Source organism: Ceratocystis lukuohia (genome assembly GCF_044167205.1).
Source record: "Ceratocystis lukuohia strain C4212 chromosome Unknown Supercontig2_pilon, whole genome shotgun sequence".
Lineage (NCBI taxonomy): Eukaryota > Fungi > Ascomycota > Sordariomycetes > Microascales > Ceratocystidaceae > Ceratocystis > Ceratocystis lukuohia.
Window position 1 is genome coordinate 1,733,862 of NW_027263521.1, and position 23,799 is coordinate 1,757,660.

The following is a 23,799-nucleotide window of genomic DNA, read 5'->3' on the forward strand; positions in this document are numbered from 1 at the left end:
CTACTGCCGAAACCGGGCGGGGGCCACACGCCGCCTCTGCGAACGCCGAAGCAAGCGTGCAGCATGCCCGTCATCATCGCTGTCATTGCCAATCTCATTTTCGTCTTGAGGGTCATTTGTCTTGATATCAGACGCTAGTTCACAGCCAGATTGAGCTGTGTTGGCTTTTGAGCAGCCCCGAGCCTGATTTGAATCACGAGACACGGTCCTCATCTGCTTCTTTTTACACTTACGAGTGTCAGACTCTAGGGGCTGAAGATCATGTGTGGGTGCCACCATAGAGGTTAGGTCAAAGGAAAGCATCTCAGTTGTAATAGGATCGGTAGCACATGTATGTTCAGATGGGTGGTGGGTTATGTATGAGGGGTTTGTGCCTGTATCCGTTGCGGGAAGCTTTTCGTTCAGAGCGGTAGATATCATGGTATCGTGTTTATGTGGAGCACAATGGATAGTAGACCCATCTTCCATGGCCGTAGGTGGAGTGGAAGCGCGGCTCAATGGCAGCGAATCAAAAGAGATACAGGGCACATGGGTAAGAGGAGAAGGGTGGCCAGACATTGAAGGGTTCCCTGGATTGATATCAGATGCAGCGCAAATGGGCACAGTATCGCGACATGTAGACGGCAAGTCCCACACAGCAGATGGATGGGTATCCTTGTTAAAGGAGATTGTGCTATCGGTGGGCGAAGCTTGTTGTATCCAACTAGAGACCAGAGACTCGTCATGTTCGGCCCTGTCCGGCGTACCTTGGCCAGCCTTGGTCATCAGACGACGAAAAATTAGACTAACTTTTATGCCTGCGGCAGATTCCAAGGTGGCACAGCGTGGTACCAGGATGGGCCCTTGGGAAGAAGACGATGTAGCACTCAAGCAATATGAGTCTGCTAATAAGGACATGTCATCAGCGCGCTCGTCTCCACCACATCGCGCCGTTTCCTGCTGGTCGTATTCGTCTTGCTCTTCCCCCTCCACTTGAGCTTGGGTGTATTGAGAAGAATCCGAATCCTGAGGGACGCTGGAATTCTACTCAGCGTCACGACGTTCACCATCCTTCTTGCTATTCCGCCTGGGCGCATTCGCGCCGTTATGACTCCAAGCGCGAATGTAAGTGGGTGCCCGGCCGGGAAGTGGCTCGTTAGCAGCATAGTCCTTTATATCACTAGAGGGATCATATCCCACAGTTCGTAGTTGGGGCTGCGTATCATTAGCCCAGCCAAGGCGGTGCTTAGGGACAGGCGCGGGCTCAAGCTTACGGTATTTGCCAGCAGAGCTTGCTGCCGAGCCGGGAGCGAGGTTAGAGGAGGGTGGAAGGGTTGCCACAGATGACGATCGGTCACGTGAGGAAGCCGGAGCTAATTGCTGTTGGACTAGGTGAGATTCATAGAGGCTAGGAGAACTGAAGGAGGCAGGGGACGGCTGGTTTTGGTAGAAGCCATTACCAGATGCAGAAACACTACCAATGGGCATTTGCTGCTGGTGCGATGGCTGCTGTTGACTTCCCATGTGTTCTACCGGGTATTGATAGCCATGGTGGCTACCAGAAGCCAAGCCAGGTGGGGGAGGAGGGTAGAAACCCCCCACGGCCGGCTGTTCAGCTTCATGGCGAATGGCCATATGCTCCTGAACCGCAGGGCGAAGAGGAGGTAAAGGCGAACGTTGAGCACCAACCATTTGCTGAGATTGAGGGTAGTCCGAGTTAGCCATGTGGGCATACTGGTTCACGGAATCTTGCTGCTGATAGTTCTCAAGGGGAAGCTGTTGTTGTCCCATTGGGGGAGGCTGTTCATAACGAACTTGTGGATGCATCCCATTATTGTGGCCTGGATAGCCATCAGGGTTCGCCATTGAGATGCCCATCTCATAACCATTCATTGGTAAGGGGGCATCGGAAGAAGTATAGTTCTGGTGCATCAGAGGCAAAGATGCAAGAGGGCCAGTAGAGGGAGGAGCATAGGCGCCAAACTCCTGGATGCGGGGAGCAGTATCACAAGCAGCAGCGAGGGTAAGCATAGCAATACTAGCAACCTCGCGACGTGGAGGTTCAGGAGCGCTAGGCCGAAAGACATCACGGATAGCATCATAGGAAGAACGCTGCTCAGAAGAGTCTTCAGCCAGGTCCCGGGCAGAAGCCAAAATTGAAGCTTGAACAAGAGATTCAATGCCTTGTGTGTCCATATCCGCACCCGATTGTTCAGGTTGTTCTTGGTGGGCCCGAGCGTCATCACCCGAAGTGTCTGAAACACTAACAGACTGCTCGTTTTTAACACACGCAGCGAGCCTTGCAGCCCGCGCAGTCTCTTCAGCAAACAAGCGGCGCATAGCAGTCCTGTCTCCTCGCAGAGAAGGATAACGAAGCGATTGGCCTCGAAACTCGGGAGGAATAAGCTCATCCGAGCCAGGCACAATCTCTTCTTTCTCGATGCCTACCGCTTCACAGTAGACAGATATGGCAGTGCCAATCTCTTCACCCTTACGGGCATCGTCGACCTTTTCACTAATCATAGCGACAGTAGACCGACAAGCAGAGACAATTACGTCTCCAGGGGGTAGATAAACAACAGGACGCCCACGATGAACATCTTCAGGTCGTTCCTCAGGTACGGGATCATCATTTCTAGAAGTGCGGAGGAAAAAGCCAAAGGACGGGTGCAATTGGTGCTTCTCAACCAACTTCTCGTCAAGATCGCCTTCTTTGTTTGCTCTAGCATCATAATTCCAAAGCATAGGATCAACATGAACAGACCCAGTATGCGGAGTGCCAGTGTACTTGCCACGATTAGCGGCTACGTTGGCTCCTCGGGTAGGGTCATTAGAAGAATCGCGGAAGCCAATTTCAATGTCATCGACTTCAAAGGGCGGGGGTCGGAGCATGATGCGGTTGTGGCCTTTGCCACGAGAAATGACAATGGCAGCACCATACTCGTCGGGAGGCTGCATGCCAGTTGGAGGAGGCGGACTCCTTTCGCGCACCGGCAACTCGCTATTTGTAGTATCAGCGATTTCTTCTTCCTCTTCAACCTCAGGTTCTTGGACGGCGGTTGAAGACTCAAGAGCGACAGCCTCGTCGCCAACACCACCCAAGATCCCCATAGGATGCTTGGCAGTGGCAGGTTCGTCCTCGTCATTTTCAGCAGGTTCGTAGCCGTTGGCGGCAGTGGCAGCTGGCGCGCTATTATTAGTGTTGTTACTAGCAGTGGCATTTTGGCGACCGCCACGAGCATTGCTGCGAGGATTTCGCCGACTAGCCATGGTGGAAGTTCGATCCCCACGTCTTTTAGTAGACGACTCGGCCTCTTCTTGTTGGGCTAAAGCGCGAGCTTGTAGGCGAGCCTCTTGGGCGGCGGCGGTGGCAGCGGCCTTTTCAATCTTGTATTGCTGAGTGAATTGTTGCAACAACTTGTACATTTCGGTGCCTGGTACCCGGGACGGATATGGCACAACGTGTTCATCTTCATCATAATCAACAAAGGGGCCGAAGTTTTTATACTCGACATCGGTGATAGGCTTGAAGATATGATCAAGATCCTCAATCTGAAGAAAGGAGGAGGGGGAGGGGGGAGGGGGGGGAGAATGTCAGCGAGAATGTAGCCGAAGAGACCTAGAGGGAGATAGAGAGAGAGGGAAAGATAGATAGAAAGCAGCCAGTGCAAGTGACCTCACAGGTAGCTAGCTAGCTAGGCCGGTTGTTTTGAAATGAAGGCGATAAATAGAGTATAATAATTTACTTACATCAACAGGCAGGCCAAGATCATAGAGCTTTTCCAAGATGCGGAGGCGATTCATTTGTGCATCAATGAATTGGCATTCGGCATCTTCAATAGCATTCTGGGGAGAGTTAGTGGTTATAGAAAAATACGGCGAGGGAAAGGGACATAGTAGGTAGTGGGTAGCAGCAGCAGTGCCTTGGTAGAAGGGTAAGTGGGAGCGAGGGGGGACGGTGCGTGTTGCTGGCGGCATTGTGGGCAGAGAAGGTGATGAATAGCAATGATATGTACATGTACACATATATGTATATATATATATATATGTACATATCTATCTATACACACATATATAAATATGTATGAATGTATGTATGTACCTTAGTTTGTTCTTGTATCACGTAACGCTGGTGATCCATGGCCTGGCACAAGGCATGTTGCTCTGCGTGAAAGCGCACATTGATCTCGTTGATAGTCTGGGCAAAGCGGGCATTGACACCTTCAATAACCTTTTGATACTCGGGGGTGAGTTCGTGGGCATGGGGCTCAGCCATGAGCTTGTCGATGTTGCGTTGGGCAAGATCGCCCAAGGCCGGCCGCAGGGCAGCGAGCAGCAGGTTGTAGTGGTCTTTAACTTCTCTAGAGCGCTCATAGCAGGCCTGGACTAGAGCATCGCCGAACTGCTTGATGCGGCCGCGACCTTTGCGGCCCTGACCAACGCCGGCATTGGTGCGATTTGAGGCGGCATTTTGGCGGCCGCCCCGTCCACGTGACCGGCCTCCTCGGGCGCGACCGCGAGCAGCACGAGTGCTTCGTGAGACTACCGGCGCCTTGCGAGAGGTTGAGTTTGCATTGGCAGCGGGGGCGGATGTGGGAGTGGGAGTAGATGTGGCAGTGGACGTGACGGGGGCTTCCTCAAAAGGCTCAGCGGAGGAAACGGGGGCGGCGGTAGAAGGCATGGAGGGCAATATTGAGGAAGATGCAGGCACGGTGGCCGGCGGGGATAGAGAGGAGGAGGAGGAGGAGGAGGAGGAGGAGAAGGAGGAAAGGGGAGCCGAAGCTTGCGGTAGGGAATGAATAATGACCGGGCCAAGTGCGTTGGATGAAGATGAGGGCTGGGGGTCAGCAACAAGTAAATCAGATGCAGACATTGCTGGCAGCCAGCATCAAGGGGGGGGGGGGGGATTGCTGGCAGCTCTGTCTGGCTGTATGTCTGTTTGTCACAACAGAGAGATAGAGAAGGGAAGAGAGAAGAGAGGAGGGAGAGAAGGGGAGGGGTGTGCGTGTATAGAGATGAATAGACAGAGCAATAGTGGCAGCAACAGTAGTAAGAGCAATAGTAAGTTGGCGGGTATATTTGGCTGTAAGATGGCCGGCCTTTGGCTTCTCAAAGCAAACGCAAAGGCGACGACAAAGAAAGCGAGAGCGAGAGCGAAGAATAAAAAAGGACAAGAACAAGGGAGAAGAAGTCAAAGTAAATCAGAGCAGGGCTGAAAACACAGAAGAGACAATAAAGCGGAAGAAAAGAAAAGGACAATCGAATTCAACAGAGGCTTTTGCAAGGCTGGAAAAATAAAGCCAAAGCAAAAAAAATAGACCCAGCAGCAGCGAAGCAACAGAGCCAAAGCAAGAAATGGGAAAGGAAAAAAGGCTGTGGCGTTTTAAATGGGAGGAAGACGAAGCCCAAGCAGCAAGGTGAGAGAGAAGAGAAGAGAAGGGAGGATGGAAGGCTGACGATAGAGAGCTCCCAGTTTTGTAAGAGGAAGGGGGGAAGAAATAAGTACGTGTGAATTAATAGCGGGCAGCAAGCAGCCAGAAGGTCGCTAGCAGCCAGCAGCCAGCAGCGAGCAACCAGCTATGCTGTGGCTAAGAGCAAGAACGAGAGCGCAGTGAAGGACGGATGAAACAAAGTCCGGCCAAGAAAAAGAAGATGCAGCTTAACTATTTTGCCCGGGAAAAACGAAGAAAAATTGCAGGCGTCTCTCTGCTTCTTTTGAAGGTGAGGTTGGAGATTTGTTCTAAGAGGAAGAGAGAAATCAGGAGAAAAAAAGAGCTTAAAAAGACACAATAATGGCAGAGAAGCGATTCCCGAAATGGACAAATCGAACAAGACAGATGGAACGACGATGTGGCGGAACAACAACAGCAAAAGCGGCATGCGGAAAGAACAAGCCAGTAGAGGCGCTAGATACAGGGACTATTGGCTATAGAGAAGTAGCGTGTTTGTCTTTCCGTGCTGAATGCGTGATGATGATGATGGCTCTGGGCGACGGGCGATGGATGTTATGTTGGCTAAATAAAGGAAGAAAAAGAAAGATTTTTAACAGTCAAAGCGTGTTGTGTGTCACCCTTGGTCGGCGTTTTCTTAGGGGCTGCACCCCGCTGTAGCAACGCAAAAATACAGGCCCTCTAGCGGCCGTTACTGTCGTTGATTGGGTGCCTGTATAAAACAGCAGCAGGCAGGTGAGCGTCCAAGGCAACTAGAAAACACATACACGTTCACGCAAGCCGACAACAGAGTCGCCAGGCTTTGATGGCCTCCAAAAAAAGAAAACAAGAGGAAGGAAGAAGAAAGAAAAAAAAAAAAAGAAAGAAAGACTGAAGAACCGGCTACAGCATCTTGCCATGTCGTTTTCTTTTTTCTTAGTCCCAGTGAGGTTCTGTTGTTGGTAACCGATCCGGCAGCTAACAGAGCCAAGCCGCTGCCAGCTACTGGCGCCAGCTGGCACTCTCAAGCCCCTGCAGCTGGCAGACTGCCGCTAACATGTCGCTTCCATCAGCAACGACCACGGCCGGCGTAGGTCCTGGCAGCCCATGTTTTGCTCTGCCCTGTCTTTGGCGCTGTCTTTGGCTCTGTCTTTGTCTTTCCCTGCCCTCCGCCCTTTGCGCATCCGCACAGCACAGCTGCCCGCTTTGAATACACTTGGGCCATTTACACCTGCACGCATAAAACCACAGCATACATCTCTAGTCTCTTTCAAGCTTGTCCCCTTCTGATTGGCCCACCACCCCCCCGGGCTAATCGCATTTGCTGCCCCATTTTCTGCGCCATATGATTGGCCGCCGTCTGATTTGCCCATTGTGTCGACAAAGGTGGTCTAGTGCTCTTTTTTGCTCAGGTGCTTTCCCATGTCCACCACCGGAGCTTCCTCGCGTCTAAGTCAACAACAAACAGTCCTCTTTGCCTTCCCCCCCCCCCCCCCCCCCAAGCTAACACGGCCTCACGTGGTCTGGTCTGGCTTCGCCTTGGCCGCCCTCCATGCCACCGTTCCACAGCCCGGGGCTTTCTTGCACATGTATCATGTAGCCAGCCTTGTCGACTGTCACCTACCGTTGGACAGCAGATGAGATGCATCCACTCACACAGGACCAGTCTACACACTACACGCACTACACACTACGCACGCTACAGTGCACGCCAATTGCCCACTTATCCCATGCGCACATAATTTTCACCCCCCCACATATGTTCATCCGTAATATCATCTCCATCATCATTTTCCTGTCTGTGTCTGTACTCTGTACTGCCTCCTTGTCTACTCTGTGGCCCCCTTTATGCCTGTACTTGCGCACACTCCTGTCCACACAATAGCCAATTCCTGACAACACCCCTTACACACTCGCCCACTTTATCACCGCCGCCGCACTGTCCAACCTTCCCATCTTGTCAAATTAGCTAGGGTTGGTTGTTATTGTTCCCATCGCTGCTGTTCTTTTTTTTTTTCTTGTAGCCTGTCCTTATCCTAGCGAGCCTAAAATAGCACACATAGACAGCAAATACGAAACCATTCATGTTTAACACGCTGCTATACAGCCAAGAACCCTCCGCCCTCTTTGCGCAGATTGCCCAGTAAACATGATTTCCAACTCTACCTCGAACCAAGTGCCGAAATGATGACTAACGCAAATTCCCGTTTTGGTAAAAAGTGCAAAATGACAAACCCTAGAGAGATTACCCGATGTTTAAACACGCACAGTCACGTGCTCATCGCAAGACAGAAACCCAACGACATCGTTTATTAACACCCGCGATGTGAGGAAGAAGAAGAATGATGTATTTTTCACGGCATGTTTCCTCTCCTAGCAACTTAAAGTACGTTGGTATAGCCCCTAAAATAAAAAAAAAGTTGCCGTGCGCACCATACACGGCCCTTCAAGTAGCCGTACTCTGCCGTTTTGGTAAAGAAAAAAGGAAAAGCCAACCAAGCTCTTCCGTCTCAAGTTTGCAACCCCCTTCCTAGTAAGAGCAAAGCCATACAACCAGCAAACCAACCGTCCACTCTCAGACACACTCGCGCACATAGTACCCCTTTCTACGCCTCGCGATGGCCAAGAAAAGAAAAGCCCAGCATCCGCAGCAAGCGCGATTTGTTGACGGTCTTAGAAAGAAAAAAGACACCTACCACACAGGCAAAGGCCCAAGACAAGACTCGCGCGCTAGCAGCAACGGCGGCATCAAAAAGAAAGTCTCCGGCAGCAGTGGCGGGCCCTCGCGCCCTCCACCCACCATCAAGCCCACCATTCCCTTTGATCCCAAAGAGCGCATTCTGCTTATGGGCGAGGGCGACCTTAGCTTTGCCGCATCTCTAGTGACAGCCCACAACTGTGAGTATCTCGTGGCAACAGTACACGAGAAAAACGAAGCCATGCTGCTAGAAAAGTACCCACACGCACAAGCGCATTTGGCCGCCATAAAGGAACAGCCCGGATGCAGCGTGCAGTTCAACGTGGACGCGACGCGCGGGCCAGGCCTCACGTACAAGCCGCCGGCAGAGACGGACGTGTACGTGGCTGATGTGCAGTCCGGCCGCTTCGACCGCATCCTGTTCAACTTTCCGCACGTTGGCGGCAAGAGTACCGACGTCAACCGCCAGGTACGCTACAACCAGGAGCTACTAGTTGGCTTCTTCGCCCGTGCACTCAAGAGCCTGGCTCCTGGTGGCTCTGTCATCGTCACTCTTTTTGAGGGCGAGCCGTACACTCTCTGGAACGTGCGCGATCTTGCGCGCCACAGCGGCCTGCAGGTCGAGCGGAGCTTCCGCTTCCAGGCGCATGTCTATCCAGGCTACCATCATGCGCGCACACTGGGTGTTGTAAAAAACAAGAAGAGCGGAGAGGTGGGCGGGGGCTGGAAGGGCGAGGAACGGCCAGCACGGAGCTACGTGTTTATAAAAAAGGGAGATACCATTACAGGGCCCATGGCGAAGAAAGCCAAGGAAGAGCCGGACTCAGACTCGGATTTCGATTGATAGAAGGATAAGGATGGTGCCAGGAAACGCATACAAGGCGTGGACATTAGTGAATAGCGACTAAGACAGCCATTTTCTGACTGTCCGGTCATATATAATCTTTGCGAGATCTGCTCTCTTAGCTTGTTTTATTTAGAATCATCAGTGTCTTGCTGTTTCTACCTACATACATAAATACAAAACACATAGATAATGTCTTTCCATAACACGTACCATACCGCCACGATCACACAGTAGATCATCACGGCTACCCAAGCACAGCATTGTCCTTGGTTGTAGCACCAAAACCAAGACACCAAGATACAAAACAGAATGGAAACAAAGAGCGACTAAAGGAAGAAAAAAAAAAAAAGAAATAAGCCAAAAAAAATATTGTCTAGAATGATGAATGAGACAAAAAAAAAAGGAGCCAAGATATGGTAAGGGACGTGGCGACAGTCCAACAACAAGTTGCGTCTCAATCACGCCCTAGGAAGGCGAGCACAAAAAACAACAAAGAAAGCCACCATATTGCCGAAAAATGCTAATAAAAAGAATCATGGTTGTGAAACGCGACTTTTGAGTGTGTGTATCTGCAGCAAGTCGCAGGCTTAATGCATTAATAGAAATAGAAAAAGGAGTAGATGGAGGAAGAAAACGAAGAGAATAGAAGCCTCAAAGAGTAGAGGGCACTGCTCACAGGCGCGCATTCTACTTCTAAGCTTGTTAGGAAGAGAGAAAATAAGGGCGAAGATGGTGCAACTGGTAGTAATCAAGAGGAAAAAGAGAAAAAGAAGAAAAAAAAAAATAACAAGGTTATATCCTAGGAAACAGCCGCCCTATACACAAATGCTATTTGTATGTTTGCTCATTGGCTAAAGCCGCATCTTCATCACGCTGCGCCTCCTCGTTTTCACGTACTAGCGCTTCCTCCTGCTCACGAAACATCTGTTGGTCCTTCATGGCCTGAGTTGGTTCCGTCGGCGGGGGCGGTGGGCAAGGAACGATCGCTGCCTCTGCCCTGGCCTCGACGTCAGCGTCAGTCTCGATCTCATCCTTGAGCCGCTTCGACGATGCCGTTTCAGGGCCTTCATAGAAAGCCATACCAGGCTCGCCATCGCCATCGCCATCGCCATCACCGTCGCGCTTCCGCTTGTTCTTGCCGTCGGACCCTGGGCTGGAGGGAGCAGAGAACGGAGTGTCTTCCGTATGAGCGGCAGAGGTTGCGGAGAGGGAGGCAGGCGCCGAGCCGAGAGTAGATGCGGAGCTGTTGGGAGCCGGAGGGTGATGGTCTTGGCCGTTTTGTTGCAAGTCGGGCGGGGAGGACCTTTTTCTCGCCTGGTACTTGACAACGGCCTTTTTGAAAAAATCACAAACGTATTCCTTCAAATTTTTAATCGCCCTGCTTGGAAGTGGGGCACGCGGGTCGTTGACACGGCCGCGCTTATAATCGGAGTCGACGATCTTTTTACATATGTCCTTGGAAAACCTTTTGAGTTCGTCGCGAGGGAGTTTGTGGCGATACGACTCGGCAATTGTTTTGACGTGGCCTGCTATCTGCAAAGGATGTTAGAACTGTGACTCTGTTGGTGCTTACCGCCGCAGCGTGGTGACGGTGTGAGTAAGTGCCAAACATACTGTGTTTTCGTAGTGCTTTTTCTGCTTCTCAATTGACAGCGATGTCCACCAGTCCAGCTTGCCACTGTTGCTGTTACTATGGGCGCTGCCCCTTGGCTCTATAGTAACAGAAAGCGGTTGCTCAGCCTGCTGGGGAGTTGATACAGCAGGTGACTCGTGGCGCTTGGGCGGCTCGCGAAGAACCTGCTCAATGAGGTTTTTGTACATTTCTTGCACTTGAGCAGCCTTGTTCACTGTTTTCGTGGATTCAGATATAGGCCGTGGTATTTGCGGTCGCTCCCAGGTCGTCTGGCCAGCGGCGTTGTAGTAATAGTTGTTCCCGTGAGTATCTTTGGCCACGTGCCATCCTTCCGGCAATAGATCCACGTGTTGGTCCTGCCTTTGTTGTGGTTGTTGCTGTTGAAAATGCAACTGCTGTTGCTGTTGCTGCGGTTGTTGTGACAGTGCAATGGCATTGACGCCAGCCCCATGAAAAGGCATGCGACGCCTAGTCTGTTGCATCAGAGGATTCCTTTGAGGCGTGTTGTTTTTTGGGCCTTTAGGAGCATCGATAACGGGCGACGGGGGTTTCTTTTCCTTGTCGGCCGTAGAGCCGTTATTTGAGGCGTCGTTGTGTCGATTTCGTTCGTCGTAAAATACGCCGTCCTGTTCGTAGGACACGGCATTGCCCTGCCGCTTGGTAATGCGGTAGCCTGACTTTAACTTAGCCCATGACTTGATGAGGTTATCGGCTGCGTCGGCCACTTCTGAATTGCTGCTGCTGATAAACCCCTGGATGGTCTGGGTGATGTTAGAGGCCTGGATTTTGTTGTTTGTAATGCGCGGCAGCTTATCCAGGACATGTAGAACTTGCAAAACCACCAAGTCATCGTTGGCAAACGTGACAAGAACGGACTTCATGATGATGTAAGCGTGCATACGCACGACAATGTGGAGAATCCGCTCTTCGTTGCAAGCCTTGATACGGTCAAGAAGCTTTACAGCAATCCACTTTTCCTTGCACTGCATAAGAACAGCCATGACCTTGCGCACACTGTCGTCGGTCAAATTCTTGGCTTCCAAGCCCTCAACATATGGGTCCTCGTCATCGCTAACACTCTTCTTCTTGCGCGGCTTTTTGGCAACAGCTGTATCCCAATTTTCACCATCGTCAATTCCCAGTGCTTCGACGACGGCCGTTGACAGCTTGGTAGCCCGCTCAGTCTGAGTTTTACCGCCGATGACGCCTACGCAATTAGACTCGCCGCAGTAGCACACCTGGGGCTCAGCGCCATAGCGGTCAACGTTGTAGTTGAAAACAAGCTCCTCGCCGGCCTGGATATCGCACAAGGCAAAAATACCCATACGAAGCTTGTTGCCAACGACCCATTTATCGACATAGCAATTGGGGTTACAGGAGTGATTGCAGAAACGGCCCAGGTTGCCTTTGACAGTAGCATCGACGAACTCGCTTCTTGTCAGGGACATGAAGTAGAAATGTTTGATGCCGCCTTTATCGTACTTGATCATGCGCCGACGAAAGGTAGCCTCATTGATGACATCGCCAATGTACTCGTAGATAAAATCGTTGGCCTGGAGATCCTGCCTTGCTCGTAGACCGTAGCCTTTTTTTTCGGTCTTGATCACATCGACATCGGCATACTGTTTCCGTTGGAACCGCTGGTTTTGGCATTCGTCGCCACAGGCAGAGGTTCCAACAACACACTCGCACTTTGTGGCGCGATTGATGCAGTCGCCGTCTTCACCGCAGGCATTATTTTGACTTTTTTCTGTGGGAGAGAAGGAACTTTTTGTCAGCTTGTTTTGTTCTACGGATTTTAACACACGAGTTGATTAGTACAGGGGAGTTCGGGGGGGGATAAAAAAGCAGCCAAGGGCTTGCCACCCGACCAGTCATGGTGAATGGGTGGCATTGACGGCACCAGGATTCAGACTCACCCCATTCTGGCTTGCAGTCGCAGTCAAGCACATCACCATCTGTATTTCCCATGTTTTTGGAGCCATACTGGCAATTGGGGATAACCTCAAAGGACTTTATCGCCTCTTCAGTTGCACTTGGCAGGTGGTTGAACAAAACAACTTCGCGTTTGACGGCCTTTGACGAGGATTTCCGCGACGGCTTTGCAGCTGATGTTGGCACCGGCGTAGATGAGGATGTAGATGAATCGGGGGCGGGAGTCGCGATGCCACTCTGGCGCGTTCCGTTGCTGCTGGCATTGCCGTTAGCTTTGCCGTTGGGGGTTGAGACGGAGGTCTGCAAAGGCGTTATCGAGCCGCGGTCGGACGGGGTAGCGGATAAGTTCCGTGACGAGCCTTTCTCTCGCAGCTTGTCCGCCGCCGTTTCCTTGTCTCTTTTCTCTTTGTCGGTGGGCATCGCCGTAGTTTTTGTCGCGCTGGCGGTATCACTAGCAGTAGTGCCGTTCGTGCTGGCTGTAGGAGGTGGGTCGGGTTTGGTGCTGCTCCTCATTATGACAGGTTCTTCGAGATACAGGACATTGTCTACGGTGTCGGCTATGGCAGACAAAAAAGGAGCATCCACGTGAGGCGAGGTACCGCAACAGCCAGCCTTTGGGGCTTTGTTCGATATTGTGTGGCGTTGACGGAGAGCGAGATGGGGGTGAGAGAAAGGGGGCAACGGGCTTCGTTGACAATGGGTGTGATTTGGAGGCGAGGGGGGGGGGGGGTTCAAAAAAGAACAGAGGCGTATTTTTCCACTCGAGAATAAGAATTATGAGGTTCGGCTCGGGAGGGTAGACGATTATAGGTAGGGGAAGCGTTGCGACAAGAAGATTAAGATAGAGTCTGGGAGTTCTAGAGTTCGGTGGTGGAACTGTAACCAGGGGGGTTGTCGTGCCAGGACGGACAGTAGAAGACAGAAGTCGCGGCAGAATACAGTCGCAAAGTTTCAGGCGGCTTAGAGGCCTATGAAGCCACTATAATGTTTTTAGAAACAAGTTGAGCCTGAAGAGTGAAGTAAGAATACTAGACACTGAAAGAAAAAAAAAAGAATGAAAGACGATCACGAAGAAAAAAAAAAATTAAAAAATTAAGGAAAAAAAATCCCCTAAGCAAGCATGTTATGTTATTTGTGCACTGGAGGAATATCATTAGGTACTGCTATTATTTAGAGAGCAAAGAACTCATGGCGTTAACTGAAGCTGAAAAATTTGGCATTTTCAACTAAAATTCCGCATCAAGCCACTATGGGCATTTGTTTTCGCGGCAAAAAAAAAAAAGTTGGGAAGCGCGGGTTATCTCAGCTTGTCTCTTTGTCTCTTTCAAGATCAGTAAAAATGTGGGGCAAATAATAATTGGTTGTCAAAAAAAAAAAGTCCAAGCTCGCGCTCATGTGATTTCTCATCTGTCAACCCACACACACCATGTTAGGGTTATCATGCATTGTGTCAACGTAGCGCAGCACAATCTCTTTCAGTCCCGTCCCGATCCAGTACAACGAAACGCTCCAGCACCACTTATAACGTCTTGGGGCCTGGCGGAAAACGTGACATCACCTGCAGCAGTCTCAGGGACCCCTGATTGGCTGGGGAAGATGGGATCCCTGTTCTGTTTGTTTCCCTGCCTCGCTGGGTCTGCGTATTTGCTGAATGGGCGTAGTGTGATTAGCAATGGACTCGTCGTTAGGCCAATGGTGGCGAATAGGATGTCGTCAAATCAGCTAAATGTAGAGATGTGACGGCTAGATAGCTTTGGCCTGGAAGAAACGTCAAATTGATCTGGGACGATGGGCGGGAAGGTGACTAGGCCCCTCAGCCAAGACGATGGCGTTCCCACCCACGAAGTGCTGTGCTGAGTGCTTGCTGAAAGGTTGTCTTGCATTTAGAAAGAGATGCCTGAACATTCAATGCATTCCTCCCCATTCTTTCCTTTTATAATCAAATCACACGACGCAAAGAGGCAAGCCTACAAGGAAAAACATTGGACTAACCAGAACTAGAGAAGGAGGAAACTAAAGAGAGGCCTCAATGGGTGAGACAGAGAAAAGAGTGGTAGCTTAAAGCTTAGTTTGCCTTGTGAATGTAGATCTAGGCAAATGCTGCAGCTAGAGACAAATGGAGAGACAAATGGAGAGACAGAATGGGGGGGGAGAGAGGGGGGAGAGAGAGGGGAGAGAGAGAGAGAGAGAAAGAGAGAGAGAGAAAGAGAGAGAGAGAAAGAGAGAGAGCAGTATGACACAGGAGCATAGGAGTCAGTCTGGAGGTGAAAGTGTTCAAGCAAAGTAGTGCTGGAGACCCAGCCTAGGCCTAGGGCTATGGCAAGGAAGAACAGGAAAGACAGGCAGAAAGAGAAAAGGGAGAGGAAACAAAGAAATCCACGGCCAACCATAGGCTCTCGTTACTACCCTCCATGATGCAGGTGTCTAAGGGCTCGGTCAGATAAAGAGCTGGGGTTGGTGGAGAGAAAAAAAAAGAATAAAAAAAGAAAAAAAGAGAACAAGAGGCAGACTTGAGAACAGGGATAAGCAGAGTTGCAGTATGCTGGGCTACAAGCTCAAGAACCCATCTCCACGTCCCATCACCCACCCTCCCTCTCTCCTCTTTCACGTCTTCTTGGGCAACGGTAGCCGTTCTGAGTAATAAGATGGAGAGAAAAGGAGGGCAGCATGGAGCGGCTCGGTTCTCCCTGGTCATATGCAGACAAAGAAACAGCTTGACAAGAGGGGAGTGTGGGTAATGGACAATGCGGTGTGTTGAGTTTAAAAAGGCTGAAGGACGGACTTGTGACTTGTTGTCCACACAAAGCACGCAGATGCATTGGAATTTTAGCGGCTGGCTCTGGACTTGGATGGCTACTGGTGGAAGCCAACAGTGGTGTCTAAAGCCCGAGGTGCAAGTAGCTCGCAGCAGCATGCATGTTGGTTGATACGACAGTGCAGGTGGGGAGCTTGAGAGGGAGAGAAAAGCAGAGACGGGTGGGTGGGCAGATGGACAAGTGAATTGAGGAACAGATGGATATTCAGGCATACATACATATACACAGATGGACAGGCGGGAAGATGGCCGGGCAGGCAGATGGACGAGCTTGGGCTACTACCTGTGTGTGTTTGTATACATGTGTGTGTGTGTATGTGTGTGTATGTGTGTGTATGTGTGTGTATGTGTGTGTGTGCGTGTGCGTATGTGTGCGTATGTATCTGTGTGCATCTATCTTGTGTGCATGTATGTGTGTATGTGCCTGCGCCTGCGCCTGCGCCTGTGCCTGTGCCTGCGCGTGCATATCCTATGTCTTTGGTACTAACTAGAATACCAAGACAACCGAACACCCAAGAACAAGGCGACGCTTAAGACGAAAAACAGCCAGATGAAACTTTACACTGCATTATTGCGCATCGTCTACTGGCTGTACGTGCCATACATCTACCCATGACTTTATTTTTTGCCTTGTGTATAGGTCTTATTTATAGCTGCTCAACGGCTAGCATAGTTGGATGGGCGGCGGATGGGGATAAGAAGTTGGCTGGTACACAGGTTGGCTTACTCATGCAGGTGTGTGCATGTATGGACATGTATAATTTACTTTCTTTTTCTTGTTGATTGGGAGCGAAGGAAACGGGAGACATGTTTTCTGGGGGAAGTGAGCGAGCAGCGGGGAAGGGAAGAAGCGAGGGATATACAGGACATGGGATAGAGGAGGGAGGGATCGAGGACGTAGAGTAGACAAGCATCGACAGACGACATACATGAGCGATACAACATACAGCAGGAGTGTGGTGATTTAATCGTCAGGAGCAAAAGACAGAGGAGAAGTGGAAATAGACCAGGGGGAGCAAGGGGATTAACGCATGTATTATTGTATTACAGAGTGGGTGCAGCAGCCAGAGGCAAATAGACAGACTGCCTGCAGACTGTAGACGGTACGGGTACGACAGGCACATATAAGCAAGCCAGCAAGCAGCGGTAACAGTAGCAGTAAAAGGGCGGTAACATTGACAGTGGCACTGAGTGGCATGCCTACATTGGACATGACGAACGAACATCAACACACAGACAGAGCGTGTTTACTACGGCCTGGCCTGCCGGACACACTGGCTGCTTTGCTATGTATGCTTGGCATATTTCAGGGCGGTCCTGTTTGTTTCATTGCCTTCGCCCATGTCCCTTGCTTTTTTGCTTTTATTGTCGAAGCTTTGGCGGGAGAGAAGAGAAGAGAAGAGAAGAGCTTTGTCTTGTTGCGCCCTAGTGTGTCTTTGTTTCCTGGGCCAGCCTTTGTCTGTGTCTCTCTGTCTCTCTGTCTCTCTGTCTCTCTGTCTCTCTGTCTCTCTGTCTCTCTGTCTCTCTGTCTCTCTGTCTCTCTGTCTCTGTCTCTCTCTCTCTCTCTCTCTCTCTCTCTCTCTCTCTCTCTCTCTCCCTCTCTCTCCTCTTCTCTTGGGGCCTTCGTGCTCTTATTCCTGTGTTGTCTTGGTGGAAGCAGGCGTCTTCCCTGCTGGTTGCGACAAACAAGGGCCAGTGACGAGCGAAAGAAGCAGAGAGAGACAGAGGTTTTAAGACGAGGAAAAAAAGAAACTCGAATTTACCCATTATTTTTATTTTTTAATTTATTTTTAATTTTTAATTTTTAATTTTTATTCTGTCTTTTCTTTCTTTCCTTTTTATCTCCTCTTTTGCCTTAATCGTCAGGTCAGCATGCCGCTAAGCGTCTTAATTAATGAAGAGACAGAATAAAACGCAATAAAATGAAATAAATAAATCAGAAAAATGAAAAAAAAAAAACCTACATATTTACATATCTCTGCTGTTTTTATTTGCTGCCCGCCTCAAAAGAGGATTTCAATCATAACGTGAAAGCAGCACAAGTAAGAAAGGCCCAGACACCTCGTAGAAAGTGCCGCTACCCGTATGCTCTTCTTTCATTCATCACTATCCAAAACCTCATCTAGCTCTTTTCCTTCTCTTCCTTCCCAAAGCTTGGGGCTTTCCATTCTTCCTGCCCGGGCCTGGCCTAGGCGTATAAGCTGGCTAGCCGTCCAATAGGCTTGGCTTGCTTGCTTGTTTCTTATTCTTATTGATTGCTCCTTAGCCTCTTCTCCTTCCCTTCCCCTCTCTCGCCATTTTCCTGCTATCACGCCCCTTCTTCCTCTCTTCTATATGTTTGCTTGTGAAGGAAGGTCAAGTCAGACAAGACAGACCTACAGACCTAAATAAGATAAACTACACCCCCCCCCCCCCCAGTATGGTAGGTAGGCCAATCATGAATAAGAGCTGCTTTGAGGCTGGACAAGACCAGGGAAGAGAAAAGAAGAGCGCACGCAGGTGGGCATGGCAAGCGGGCATGGCAAGTGGTAGTCCATAGGACGAGAAAGCCAGTTAGTTAGGCCTAGGCCTTCTGTGCTCCGCCTGTAAGTCCACCTGTAGCAAGTCTGCCTGTAGCCCATCGCTAGCTTTGTAAATTAGCTTGTCAGCCGCCTAGAGCTATAGCGTCACTGCCCGCAGCAATAGCCACTATAGTTCCACCAGTTATAGCGTCGAATGCCTTGTAGAGCCTGTCACAGCACAGTATCCCCTCCTCTCTTTCTTTCTTTCTTTCTTTCTTTGCTGCTCTTACTATGCCTTTCACATTCAGCTGCCTTCCTTCTCTCCTCCCCCATACCATCTATTTCCTACTAGTCTGTCTAGCCCATGCCTTGTTCGGGTTTGCGTTTGGCCTGTAAGGCTCTATAAAGCACTTACTTACATGCCCACAAGCAAGCTAGAGTAAGCAAATCCTAGCATATAAATCTAACTGTCGCCCCCCCCCCCCCAGTCACTTATAACTATAACTATCCCAACTATCATCCTGCCTCTCTCATCATCCTTCTTTAAAGACTCGTTGACGAACTTGCTGCTTCTTTTCTTTTCCCTCTTTTTTCTTTTAATCTTTCGGTTTTTGGGTCTACACATCTCATTCCCTCTTCCATCAGCTATTCTTTCTCACCATCGCGAAATCTTTACTTTATAGCCTGCCCACTATGGATTCTCATGAGACCATGGTAAGTTCGGCCGTCTCTTCGCTTGGTCCCTCCCTCATTCTGTTTCTCTGCTTCTTCTTTGTCTCTCGAGTCTCACTTAACTCACTCAAACTGCCATAGCGTTGGGTGGCCTGCGAAGTCCTGAAAGGAGCCCGAGTTGATATCAACGCCCTCTCTGTTTTTGTGCGAGAGCATGTACAAAACCCTGAGCAATACATCGACCTTATAAGTCCGCCACCAGGTAAACTAGCCATCCCGGCCACCGTCTCCAACCGCATAGCTCCCTGTGCAAAGCCTCCCGCACAGGCTACTACTATATTGCAACCCATCCCTCTTCTGTCCAGCTAACTAACAACCTGCCCCTCCTATTCAGACAAAGACTTTGACTTCACCACAGCTGCCAAGTCTCTGCTCACCAGCATCGGCTCTAGAACTACACCAACCGACGTGTCTCATGTCAGTGGGACTGCCCACAAGCGACATGCCTCTGACGACATCTCCAGGGACTTGCCGGTCAAAAGACAGTCTGTGAATGACAATCACGTTAGATTGCCGCCTCTCAAGAGCATAATCGATTTCCCGCCATCTCTACAGCCCTCGCCTGAGCTTAGCCGTGGCCGCTTGATCCAGGAAACAGCCGTTTCGCCAAGTCTGCCCCGGACTCATCATGGCTGGCGGCATGAACATCAGTCGCCACAGCAGCACCAGCACCAGCACCAGCACCAGCACCAGTACCACCAGCACCAACAGCATCAGCCACCGCAGCATCACCAGGTAAACAACCAACATGCTCTTATTTCCCCTGGCCTTCCGCCAGACCATCAACAGCGCTCTCATTTCCGTAGCCACTCTCAGGCTAGTTCCCACGCTTATCATCCCAATATGACACCACTGTACAATGGGCATCAGACTGCAGCGTCCCCAGCACTCGCCTCAGCTGCACCCGCCAATACTCATACTCCGGATCTCGCCGCCGTTGCTGCTGCTGCTACTGCCGTCGCGGCAAGCGGGAAGCTCTACCAAATGCCCACACCAATGCTTTCGCCGACCCTGCAGCCTAACATAGATCATATCGGGGGCCCTGGAGGCCCTGCTACCCACCTCCCCTCCGGCATAATTGCTAGCCAGCTCTCTCCAGTTATAGAGCAGCCTGCGTTGCATCAAGGGAAACCACCGCCTGCTAATCCGCCTCCCAAGTTGCTGCCTGCTCCCCCACCCGCCGCCATGAAGCAGTCTTTGTTCACGCCCACCGCCACTGGTACTGCTGCAAACCTGTCAGCTGGTCGCAGATGCTCGCCAACCCCCCGTCAACCTACCCAGACGAATTCCTCCCCTCCTCCCAAACCTCTTACACCAACCCCTACCCCTTTCCATGCGCCCGCACAAACTTCGGCCCCATCAAGCACGCAACGATGCACTGCAAGTATCCAGACGCATCGACGTCGCCGTGGCCGCCCGCGCAAAAACCCCGAACCGCTGATCCCGCTGGCCACCTTGCCTCGTCCCCATCGCGACATAATGCCTAAACAGGTTCCCGACCAGGTCATGTCTGCGGCTGCTAGGGAGGCGGCAGCAATGATGTCAATGGGAATAAGAGCCGGTACGATGGTCAGTGGCCGACACGTGCTAGGTGTACGCAGGCAGGACGCTACCATTGTTCCACCCAGAGGGCAAAGGGCTGCAAGGACTCGAACTGTTGGTACGCGTGCGGGCACAGCAAGAGTAGCCAGTAACAACAGGGTGGATGGGGATAAGCTGGAAGGTAAAGGGAAAGGAAAAGCGAAAGGAATGGGAAAAGGCGCGAGGTGACGAGGTGAAAGAGAAGCGAGATGCTCTCGAATCACTTCTTCCCTCTTACACTTTTTGTCACGTTTGAGTTTTGTCTTGTTTTGTTTTTTTGTTCGCTATGTTTACTGCACGATACCCCTATTTGTTTCGATTTTGTTATTATATATCAGCTTATTTTCTGTTTGTCTGCATCGGTGGTTGTTTGCTTGAGATTAATAATGAACCCTCACTTTGGCTTCTGCCCTGCCTATATTTCATAAAAGGCGTGCGTAGTTTCAAGGTCTTTGCGAAGCCAATGCCACCAGACCTGTCCCCCCCCCTCGCTCGCTAATTCAACTTCTATTCTCCTCTTTAGAGGGCATTGAGGATCTTCTCCACTAAGTCAACTAGGATATCTGCATGGCGCTCCTGGAAAATAAGCATTGGTCGTAGGCGCACCGAAGTCTGGCCACAGCCACCAATATTCAAGCCAAAGCTCTTGGCCTTCAGTAGAAACTCGTCTCGCTTGGGTGTATCAAATGCGATGAATGTGCCGCAGTTCTTGCCCCGGAGATTCTGGATGTCTCCAGGGTACTTGTCAGCCAAAGCCTCCAGCTTGCCGTACAAGTAGTCACCCGTACGGCGGGTGTTTTCCACCAAGTCGAGCTTCTCAATCTGATTGAGCAACTCGCGGAACAGGAGCGCACGCACAGGGTCGCCCATCCACGTGTTGAACTGGCGGTATGGCTTGTTGGGGCGCAAGTCTGGGTTCGAGTAGAAGTAGCCGGCTGCCTGGGCCTTCTTCGAGAATGTGACTAGATCGGGAGCATCATCAAGTTCCCAGTGGTCATGGGCCCACATGCGACCAGTAGCTCCGATGCCCGTCTGCACTTCGTCCACGATTAGAAGCACTTTGTGTTGGCGTGTCAGGGCACGCAGCTTGCGGAAGAAATCGGGGGAAGCATGGTTGTCACCGCCCTCTGACTGGATGGGCTCTACTACCACTGCGCAGACGGGATTGTGGAATGTCTTGATTAGATGCTCCACCTCGGCGAGGGATTCCGCCTCGGCAGCAGCGTTCTCTGCGGCAAACTTCTCAAGGGGGTATTGTGTCTTGGGGAAGGTTGCCTGGGGCCAATCAAAGGCGGGAATATCCAGCTTATGAATAGGCTTGGAGCGGGTGGTTGAAAGCGTGCCAAAGAGACGCCCGTGGAAGCTAGAGCGGAAGGACAGAATTGAGAGTGGGGGGCTACCGGGGGACTTGTTCTCCATGGACGAGGCCAGCTCCTCCTCTGTGAACTCTACCGATGCACCGCCCCGGTCTTGCTGTCGCCGCCACATGAAGGCTGCTTTGTAGGCCGTCTCATTGGCGTCAGATCCAGACATGCCTGTAAAGACCTGGCTTTGGCCCTTGGGCGCGGCACGAAGTAGCGATGAACGAAGGACATCAGACCAATCATGGGGAGGGAAGTTTCCCAGAGCGGGACGGTTGATGATAGCGCTGACCATTTCTTCGCTAGAAGCAACCTTGTGCAGTTCAGGGTTGTTGTAGCCAAGCGGGATGGAGGCGATCTGGGCGTACCTATAGGAGGAGGGAGCAGGGTTAGGTACAGGGGCTAGAAGACATATAGGAGGCAAGAGGAGGCAACGTACACATCTAGATATGTATTGCCATCATGGTCCACGATATAGTTTCCCTTGCTTTGAGTATAGTCGACCAGCGTATTGACGGCACGAGTATCAAAAACCTCGGTGAGCTTATCAAGGGCCTGCTTAGACTTGGGTCCGGGGAACGCTGTCTTGACAACGGGGCCGTCAGGCTCTCCCTCAAAAAGAGGCTTTGCGGTAGAGGTCATGATGGGAGTGGGCCGGAGTATGGAATCGTGACTAGTTGCCGATGGAGAGGGCTTGATTGATGTTGGCTTGAGGCCAAGAAATGGGAATACTATGGAGTAACGGGAGAAGAATAGAGAAACGAAAAAAGGAGCATCAAAAATCGAAAATGGCGTGCTAGATGAAGAGTGAGTAGGGAATTGAAACTAGGGCAGTTACCTTGCCTTCCTTTTATACCCGTCCGTTTTGTTCTCTAAGGATGCTTGCTCTTTCCTGAGCGGAAGAATGCTGGTCTCTCCAAAAAAAAAAAAAAAAAAAAAAAAAAGAGCCGAAGGGGAAAGAGCAGGAGAAGCCGTAACGCGGAGACTGCCCCCAAAAAGCTGGATTCCGATTCGTTATTCAAATTCCACGCAAGTAATCGATCAAATCAAATCAAATCAAATCGATTATAATGCAATTACTGTTCTTGTGTCTGATGTTACCAGCCGGGCAAGTAGTGTGTATGTGTACTATATACAAAGCATGAACGCAGTGGAGTACTTGGGGTGTTTTTACACACAAACCGCTACGAATGACTGACAATCAATAACACAGCGCACGCTGCCTACTGTCTGACAAGTCAGAGAGATCAGCCTTCTCAGTTCAATGTCTGTGTCAGTTGTCCGTGGGTGGTGCATCCGATTGAGTCCGGCAACCGATAGAAAAGCGTGCTTTTCAGTAAGGAGGTATCGAGACCAAAAACGATAACTCAGCTTTGTAAACAACGCATGCTATTGTCAAGGGAGGTAGGTCAGAGTGGTATTGTCTTAGCTACCTCTATCACCATCACTATTGCTAGGTTCGCTGTACCTGGCGTGTTCTCCATATTTTCTCTTTTCCCGACCGCTATTAGTTAACGGGCTAAGCCTGACTTACATAGGTACATATTCATTACATGGCTGCTCTTCTCTCTTCTCTCCCTTGCCAGTACTTCTTGCTCACGTGCATGGGTCTAACTTGCCTTTCACCTGGCTTGTTTCTATCGCTTTGCCCCGGGTTTGTGCGGCTTTATGGTTCATGGCCAGCGAACTCCAACAGCAAAAAAAAAGGGCAATCTTGTGATGTGTGTGATGTGTGATACTAAGGGAGCTAGTCGGACAGGTGATACCCTTCTCCCCACCCCCAGCTTTAGTGATATGTAAAGGTCTGTTTCAAAACATGAGCGCAGCTGACGTTACAGGTCTTTTTGTCTTGGTATAGCAAAGAGGTTTCCTGCATGAGTCCGCTTTGGTGATATGTTGACTGGCTCCTCTCAGTTTCCCGACATCGGGAAAGTCAAGGTAACCTAACTTATTTCCTTATCAAAAACACGACAATGCAATGCCTACTCTAGCGATTGGGCAACTGTGCCTGGTTCAGTCCGTTGCCCTGCCTAAAACTAACCGGGAGCTCGACCTGCTTTGCTTATCCGTGCTTCGGCTTACAGGTATGTACTAGGCTAGACCATTGGAGAGCGAAGCTTGGGCCTAGCTGCCGGAGAGAGCTCTAAGAGGACCCCTCTCTTTCTTGGCCCGTCCTTTTTGTTCCCCTCTTTCTTTCCGCGGTCCCCCCCTGTTTGTGAGAGGGACAAGCATGCCTGGCGGCTGCGGGATGGAGCTGCATAATCTACTGCTGATAACTTATCTATTTA

The 23,799-nt window shown here is 50.6% G+C and overlaps 5 protein-coding genes across 5 annotated transcripts; 2 read left to right on the forward strand and 3 right to left on the reverse strand.

Annotated features, from left to right (window-relative positions):
* Window positions 1–1,023: 1,023 nt before the first annotated feature.
* Window positions 1,024–4,660, reverse strand: HOO65_020436 (uncharacterized protein; the record flags this gene model as incomplete). Its single annotated transcript, XM_071006335.1, has 3 exons — window positions 1,024–3,504; window positions 3,730–3,825; window positions 4,082–4,660. The coding sequence occupies 3 exons, from the start codon at window positions 4,658–4,660 to the stop codon at window positions 1,024–1,026; spliced, it is 3,156 nt and encodes a 1,051-aa protein (XP_070861074.1).
* A 3,366-nt stretch (window positions 4,661–8,026) lies between these two features.
* HOO65_020437 (25S rRNA (uridine-N(3))-methyltransferase) lies at window positions 8,027–8,950 on the forward strand (the record flags this gene model as incomplete). The annotated part of the gene is made up of 1 exon (XM_071000067.1): window positions 8,027–8,950. The coding sequence occupies one exon, from the start codon at window positions 8,027–8,029 to the stop codon at window positions 8,948–8,950; it is 924 nt and encodes a 307-aa protein (XP_070861075.1).
* Window positions 8,951–9,781: 831 nt separating this feature from the next.
* On the reverse strand, window positions 9,782–13,034 carry HOO65_020438 (uncharacterized protein; the record flags this gene model as incomplete). The annotated part of the gene is made up of 3 exons (XM_071006370.1): window positions 9,782–10,486; window positions 10,568–12,336; window positions 12,506–13,034. 3 exons carry the CDS (start codon window positions 13,032–13,034, stop codon window positions 9,782–9,784), a joined length of 3,003 nt encoding a protein of 1,000 aa, XP_070861076.1.
* A 5,496-nt stretch (window positions 13,035–18,530) lies between these two features.
* HOO65_020439 (uncharacterized protein) lies at window positions 18,531–20,256 on the forward strand (the record flags this gene model as incomplete). The annotated part of the gene is made up of 4 exons (XM_071006661.1): window positions 18,531–18,551; window positions 18,651–18,771; window positions 18,904–20,130; window positions 20,171–20,256. 4 exons carry the CDS (start codon window positions 18,531–18,533, stop codon window positions 20,254–20,256), a joined length of 1,455 nt encoding a protein of 484 aa, XP_070861077.1.
* A 413-nt stretch (window positions 20,257–20,669) lies between these two features.
* HOO65_020440 (4-aminobutyrate aminotransferase) lies at window positions 20,670–22,153 on the reverse strand (the record flags this gene model as incomplete). The annotated part of the gene is made up of 2 exons (XM_071006739.1): window positions 20,670–21,879; window positions 21,951–22,153. The coding sequence occupies 2 exons, from the start codon at window positions 22,151–22,153 to the stop codon at window positions 20,670–20,672; spliced, it is 1,413 nt and encodes a 470-aa protein (XP_070861078.1).
* Window positions 22,154–23,799: the final 1,646 nt, after the last annotated feature.